Raw genomic sequence first — 7500 nt, 5'->3', positions numbered from 1 at the left:
CACACACACACACACACACGTGCACAAAATTAGTTCTGATATGATGTGTGTGTGTGTGTGTGTGTGATTGTGTGTGTGTGTGTGTGTGTGTGTGTGTGTGTGTGTGTGTGTGTGTGTGTGTGTGTGTGTGTGTGTGTGTGTGTGTGTGTGTGTGTGTGTGTGTCCGTGTGTACGTGTGTACGTGTGTGTAGGTTTAAACTTACTGAAGAGACGCTGGCCATTGTCTGTTGGACAAAGCTCTCTAATAATAAGCCCATCATCCTCGCCACGATCCAACCACCTGGATAATAAAAGAAACAGGGTGCATGATATTATTTCTTGGTTGCTTGTTTATATACAGTCACCGGTAAGCGACTAGAGTGTCGGACTTGTAACACAAAGGTTGCCGGCTCGACTCCCGACCCGCCAGGTTGGTGGGGGAAGTAGCCTAATCAGCCAGTGCTCTCTCCCATCCTCCTCCATGACTGAGGTGCCCTGAGCATGGTACCGTCCCGCTGCACTGCTCACGTAAGTCACCATATCTACTAGAACCAGACCTGGGTACAACATATGAGAACATAATTGTTCTGCTAAAAGACACTTCTGTTACAACAATGTTAAGTTATAGGCTACTTCAATTTCTCTGTGTGCATAGGAAACTCAATTCTTATCTATCTAGTTGATGTAGTAGTAGTATGTGACAGACAAACCCTGAGAAAGTGCGAGAGTCTAAGCAGCAGTGGTGTGTGTAACGATGTGAAACAGAGAAGAGTCCACATGGATTAGTTGTTAGGGTGTCTGGCTGGTAGCCGGTGGTGCCGTCAACTGAGAGGCAGACAGACAAACAAACAGACCAACACAGACTACGAGAGAAAGAGAGAAATCTAGCAGCAGAGAGAGAAAGAGAGAGAACTACACTAGAGAGCTAGAGAACTAGACAGATCTCAAATGATGTACAGTACATATATAGAGAGTCCTAGAGAAAGAGAACTAGACACAGAAAGAGAGAGAGAGAGAGAGAGAGAGAGAGTGAGAGAGAGAGTGAGAGAGAGAGTACTAGAGAGAAAGAGTAGAGACATAGACTAGAGAGAGAGTGAGTGAGTCTGGAAGGATGGATAGGCAGTTAAGCTCATGTTTCCTGTTAGGCTCCATTAGCAAAAGCAGTAACCCAATGCTGCTTCATTAGCCATTGAGTTAAACAGGCTATCAGGCAACAGTGTGAGGGCGTGTGCTGTGCTGTGCTGCTCGCATGTGAGAACCTTGGAGAACAGTCTGGAGGGTCCACTAATGATAACTAGCACTTTATGTATTATACAAAGGTGCCAGGCTGTATTTGCTGAAGACTTAAGCCTCTTTTCCACGGCCTTTTTTCTGGTAGGCCTACAGCTCAACATAGCACGATTCAGCAGACACTTTTTGCTCTTCAATTGTCGTGCCCAATCGAAAAGCAAAAGGTGGCGGCCGAGTCGCGCTGTGTCGAGCTGTAGGCCTCGGCAGTGGAAGGGGCACTGTGGCGCTACGCGCTAAGCCCCCTACATTTGGGCTAACATTGCCCACGGGAACCACGGTTCGAGTCCGGCCGGGGTCATTTCCCGACCCTGTCCTGTCTCTCTCTCCCCGTCATTTCCTGCCTACTCTCACAGTGTCCTATAATAATAAAGGCCAAAAAGCCAAAAAAATACTTTAAAAAAAAAAAAAACTGGCAGTGGAAAAGAGGCAATAGTGTCTTACTCAATATCTAATCTCCAGTCCTCTTCTTTTGCTTGTGGCCGCATGCTTCGCTGGTGCCCCACCCCCTGGAGAAAGCAATACAGTTTCCCCGCTGTCAGCCTAGGCACAACAACTTTTGGGGGAATTTTCTCCACTCAGCATCCCATTTGCAAAATGAGAAAATAAAGTTTGAATCGTGCTTCTATGAGATGTTGAATAAAACTTCTATCGTCAATGACGTCTTGCTTCGCATCCCAAAGTCACAAGCGAAAGGACAGGACGGGAGGTTAAATAATGCTAATACTATAATAGGTGCATGGAATGATTACACTTTGGAGGCCAACACTAGGTGCATTCGATTTTGCGCAATGTGTACGTCCGCATGCAGATAGCAAGGCATTCTGGACAGAAGTGTTGCATTATGGTTACAAATCTAGTCCGACTTAGCAAATTTCAGTCATGCTGTGACAAAGACACAACATGTGACATGGTGTCATACTGTCGCAGAATTGATTACAGACGAATTTGTGGTCGGCTTGGTCATGGCCATGTGACAGGTTAAGGTTAATGGTGCACAATTTCACCAGTTTCCTTGTTTGTTTTGCTGTGGTTGACAAGAGTAAAGCTGCAGAAGCGTTACATGGAGGGGGGCGCTGTGTCGCAGTGCGCTAAGCCCCCCAGATTTGGGCTTGCATGCCCACAGCGGGGACGCTGAGTCTGGCCGGCGTCATTTCCCAGCCCTGCCCCATCTCTCTCTCATTTCCCCCCCAAAAACAGAAGGGTTATGTGGAATGCACTAGCATGAGGACATGTCTGGATAGGCAAAGGTAACAATACAGTATATTCATTTAGAGGCTGTGTGAGCATGTGATTGGCTGCTGGTCTTGCCTGTTACATGGGACGACCACGGCGCTTGACTCCGGCACAATTTCACAATTTCCCTTGCTTGTTTTGCTGTTGTTGCATGAGGACATGTCTTGATAGGCAAGGTAGCGATACAAAATATTTATTTAGAGGCAGTGTGAGCATGTGATTGGCTGCTTGTCCTGCCTGTTACATGGGAAGACCACGGCACTTGACTCCGGCGTGCCCTCCTCTCTGACCATCACTTTGTCCAGGAACCAGCCGCAGCCTCCGCCTCTCCCGTCGTGGCCAATCCGCACGCGCCGCACCTGGCCCAACGTCACCGCCTCCACCAGAAACTCATCGTGCTGCACAGCACAGGGCACACACACACACACACACACACACACACACACACACACACACACACACACACACACACACACACACACACACACACACATACACAGCACACACACACACACACACACACACACACACACACACACACACACACACACACACACACACAGGGCACACACACACACACACACACACACACACACACACACACAGAATCAGTGGGGAGACACAATCGGTGGGAACACACACAAACACACACACACACAACATGTCATGACTAGTTGAACATCAGAAATGGTGTGATTGGTGAAGGCTTCTGAGTATTGCCCCAAATCTCATGCATACAATTTCAATGTCAATGTATTGTTTTATCTGTGCTTGAATAACTCTTTTAGGCTGTGAAAGGCCTAATAAAAGTTGCCTTTTATTAAAAGTTGCCTCAGGATGTTTCAAACTCCCTTCCCTCCGAACTGTTGATTTGAAATTGCCTTTGACACTTGCAATCGGATAATATTACAACTGTGTCTGACATCATGCAATGTGACTTCACTTCCTGTGAGGGCTGATTAAACCTGATACTGGCCTTGTTAGGGTTCTGTGTCTACCTGTCCTGCATGTAACATCTCTATGGGGAGGGAGACAGAGGGACAATAGGGCTTGAAAGTGACGTCACATCCTCCGATATCATGGGACCTCACAGCGTTTTTAGCGGAAAATTTTAGCATGTAATCCAATGGCGGTATTAAAATGATATTTCGGTCCCCTTTGAATTGTGCCACGGGCTTCACATATGTTGTGAACACCAAACGATTTAGAAGGGTGTGTTTTTTCTCATTTTTCATGCAGACGGCCTTGGAACAAAATATTGATACTTTTGCATGAATAATCTAAATGTAGCTCCTTAAATAGTCCTTCTGGTGTGTATTGGTACCCCCAGCTCATATAATGACTGGATTCAGAAGATATTTACTCTCTACCATGCTACATACCCGTGAATGCGGAACTAAGCGGGACTTTCAAGCCCAATGGGAGAAGGCCTGGGTCCTTTTGTCTCTTTATCTTCCTCCGTAACCTTACTTTCTGAATTTCAACTGCTGAACTGAATCAGACGTTTTAAATATTAAAAAAGGAGTAACACCCAGATACTATCACTGGTTAGTGGATGGGGAGTGACTCACGTTGCCCTTTTCAAACTTGTTGGCGTTGTTCTGGCTCTGGAACATCAGCCTCTCCCCGGTGTCCCCCAGGTCTCCGAATATGCACAGGTACACGCTGGCGTCTGTCCCGCTCCCACTCACCATCCCCGTGCAGATAGTCACCCTGTACTTGATGACTGCAGAGACATATAAAACAGGAAATCATTAATCCACCCATATAAGCCTGATGCTGCATATACTGTACGCTGCATTGACCTAGGCGCCTGGTCCTGGAGCGACATAGGTGCTGCCTTCAGACTAATGAGATTTGAGTTACAAATGTGGGTATGTAGAGCTGCATGAACACTTTGTAATGCAGGGGGGTGGTCCTGGATTTTCAATGCAACTTATTTCATGTTTTTAAGTGCTTCAAAGGCTGAAATGTTTAGGTTTTTATCGGCTGAGTTAGGGCACCTTTTCGGCCTAAGCATTCGGCAGGCTTCTTTTTCCAGGTGCCTCAGGCTTAAATGGGTTAAACTGGGAAGAAGACACTGGAGCAGCACACATTTTTTATATCAAGTGCACACAACATAAGGACTACTGTTTCGATGGTTAAACCATCTTCAGAGTACATGATGGAAACACGTGGACATGAATTTCAAGTAGGTGCAATATGTGAAACATTATTTTTGCATATACTTGTGTATGCTACATGCATGCTACATGTACATGATTTGACGAGTGTATTAGGTAGGTAGTTTGATGTGTGTCCATGTGTCCATGTGTCCCTGTGTCCGTGTGTGTGTGCGCGTGTGTGTCCGTGTGTGTCCGTGTGTGTGTGTGTGTGTGTGTGTGTGTGTGTGTGTGTGTGTGTGTGTGTGTGTGTGTCTGTCTGGCTGTCTGTCTGTCTGTCTGTCTGTCTGTCTGTCTGTCTGTCTGTCTGTCTGTCTGTCCATGTGTGTCCTACGTGGCAGGGGCTCTGGTACGAGGGGTCCGGTGGCAGGCAGTTCCCTGATGATCTCCTGGTCGTCCTCATTGATGTCCAGCCAGCGGCCACAAGCAAACTTATACTTCTGCTTGGTCAGAGTGTTCATCGCCGTCACCTACACAGTGACAAATAATTAACCCTGTACCTCCAGTGGCACGCTGTAATAGTCATTGAAAAGTTAATTACCCTAGCACTTCAACACTATGACATAACACAAGGCCTTTAGTAATGCACTACAACTTGGTCATTGCCAATCTGGTAACAGCACATTTGTAACGCTGTGTCTTAATGGGTTAACCCCTTTTGCACAGAGACTATCTTACATTACATTACATTACATTACATTTGGCAGACGCTTTTTAACCAAAGCGACTAACAATCAAGGACATTATCATAGCCAACATCACTATAGGGAGGGAAAGTAATCTCATCGCCCCCTGCTGGCAACGTTCCAACCCCCTGCAACAAATGAATGTTTTTTTTCTTTGAAAAATTACATCTCGGCCCTGACGACGAAGTAGAAGTAGTGGCAGTCATATTATGGGCATGTTGGCCCGTTTTATCGAATCAGGTGGTAAAATGTTCGGTTTTTCACTGATCTGAGCTGATTTTAATATTCTTTAAAAAGCTAATACAGAACTACACTGACTGGCATGTGTGGCTTGTTTACTCCATGTAATTAGCATAGCCAAATTAGCATAGCCAAACATGAGCCAGAGAGGTGGTTACTCGTCACCACAGAAGCCATCATATCTTCTAGAGAATTTAAAACCATACCAAAATGATCGCGTGTATATATGTGTAATAAGAAGACAATGTGGAACTCATAGGATTACAAGAATGTGAAGATATGCGAAGAACTTGCGTTCGTTCGCGTTCATTTGTTTCTCTGTGTTGTCAACGAGGCGCGAAGCACAGCATGCTGGGAGCTGTAGTCCGTTTCCGACCAGATTGGCACAATTTCTATTTTTCTTAAAAGGGAAAAAAATGACTTAAAATTTTCACAGGTAGTAGTTCATGCTATTGTGTACGCTGAAAAATGTGTCTGGTGTTATAGTTCCAAGTCATATCTTTGTGGGATTTTTTAAAAAACTTGTCTATGGGAGTTTCAATAGGATCACCCTGGTGTTTGGAACGTAACCGCTAGGATCGCTGTTTTCCACTTTCCCTCCCAATAGCAGATACGAAGTGCACAGGAAATAACAAATGCAGATGATCTTAGGCTATAACCTAATTTTCATCAAAATTGCAATGATCTTTAGTTTTTATCTGTTACTTCTGGCTCTTATTAATGGGAAGGGCAGGGAGAGAACGAGGCCCAGAATTGAGTCCTCATTACATTGCATGTATTAAGTAAGGGGCCTTTCGTTTCGGATGACCAAAGCTGTCAATGGCCCTTGGAATAAGAATGACGTGACACTTGTTGTTGTTGTTGTTTGGTCAATGAATAGGCAGTGCGTCATGACCTGGCACCGCCCACTTGTCAATCTCCTGTCAACCTCTTGTCACACTGTTCTTTTGTTACCCGTGCCCCGTGACGCTTTCAGAATTGACTCTGCCCTCATGAAGGCCACACCTTGTCTGAAACATGTTGACGTTGTTAACTTTTCTATGATGATTTAGCCGTTTAATAAAGCTATTTTAACTTTTTGGAAGAGTGCCTTGGATACGCTATAGACACGACACCCGTCAGGAACAATAATGGCACATTATTGACATTTATGACTGTTGTCATATGGTTGTCTTTTGGGTGTTTTTGTGATGTCAAGTTGACATTGCTGGTGTCATGACATTTCAAATACTGAATGACAAAAAATCTTGCATCATGCATCTATGTTTCATTAAAGTTCTTGACATGGATCATATCATTCTTGTGATGGTAACATGACACTTCAAAGAAAGTGAAAGTGAACCATCCTTTTGGGAATGTGTGTGTTTGTGTGTGTGTGTGTGTGTGTGTGTGTGTGTGTGTGTGTGTGTGTGTGTGTGTGTGTGTGTGTGTGTGTGTGTGTGTGTGTGTGTGTGTGTGTGTGTGTGTGTGTGTGTGTGTGTGTGTGTGTGTGTGTGTGTGTTGTAGCAGACAAACCCTGTTAAGATGCCAGCCTGAGAAAGGGTTCCTCTTCTCGTGCCAGATGCGCAGCTTTCGAATTTGGCCCAGATCTGGCATATCTACCTACAGCAATTACAACATGTAGAAACATGCAGACATTAGTAATCAATCAGCCAATCAATCAATCAATCAATCAATCAATCAATCAATCAATCAATCAATCAATCAATCAATCAGCCAATCAATCAATCAATCAATCAATCAATCAATAACATATATTTATATAGCACATTATCATTCAATGTGTTTGAGAAAGACATAGAAAAAAATGTTGGATAGTATTATCTAAAGAAAACGTGAATGAATGAGATTATAGCTCAAATCATCCATGCAAGTTCATCAGATGCCGATGGCAATAAAGCTGTTTTTAA

At 44.6% G+C, this 7500-nt stretch overlaps 1 protein-coding gene across 1 annotated transcript in view; it reads right to left on the bottom strand.

Annotated features, from left to right (window-relative positions):
* The window catches only part of LOC134458693 (lipoxygenase homology domain-containing protein 1-like), an 84573-nt gene that overhangs the window by 56503 nt on the left and 20570 nt on the right, over window positions 1-7500 (bottom strand). The window contains exons 14-18 of the mRNA XM_063211122.1: window positions 7106-7192; window positions 4999-5134; window positions 4074-4228; window positions 2740-2900; window positions 204-280 (exon numbers count right to left, since the gene is read on the bottom strand). Coding sequence (XP_063067192.1) covers window positions 204-280; window positions 2740-2900; window positions 4074-4228; window positions 4999-5134; window positions 7106-7192 — 616 coding nt within the window. The remainder of the gene's footprint in view (window positions 1-203; window positions 281-2739; window positions 2901-4073; window positions 4229-4998; window positions 5135-7105; window positions 7193-7500) is intronic.

Source organism: Engraulis encrasicolus, chromosome 11 (genome assembly GCF_034702125.1).
Source record: "Engraulis encrasicolus isolate BLACKSEA-1 chromosome 11, IST_EnEncr_1.0, whole genome shotgun sequence".
Classification (NCBI taxonomy): Eukaryota; Metazoa; Chordata; class Actinopteri; order Clupeiformes; family Engraulidae; genus Engraulis; species Engraulis encrasicolus.
Note: the sequence above shows the minus strand (reverse complement) of the source record. Positions and strands in the feature narration are given on the sequence as shown.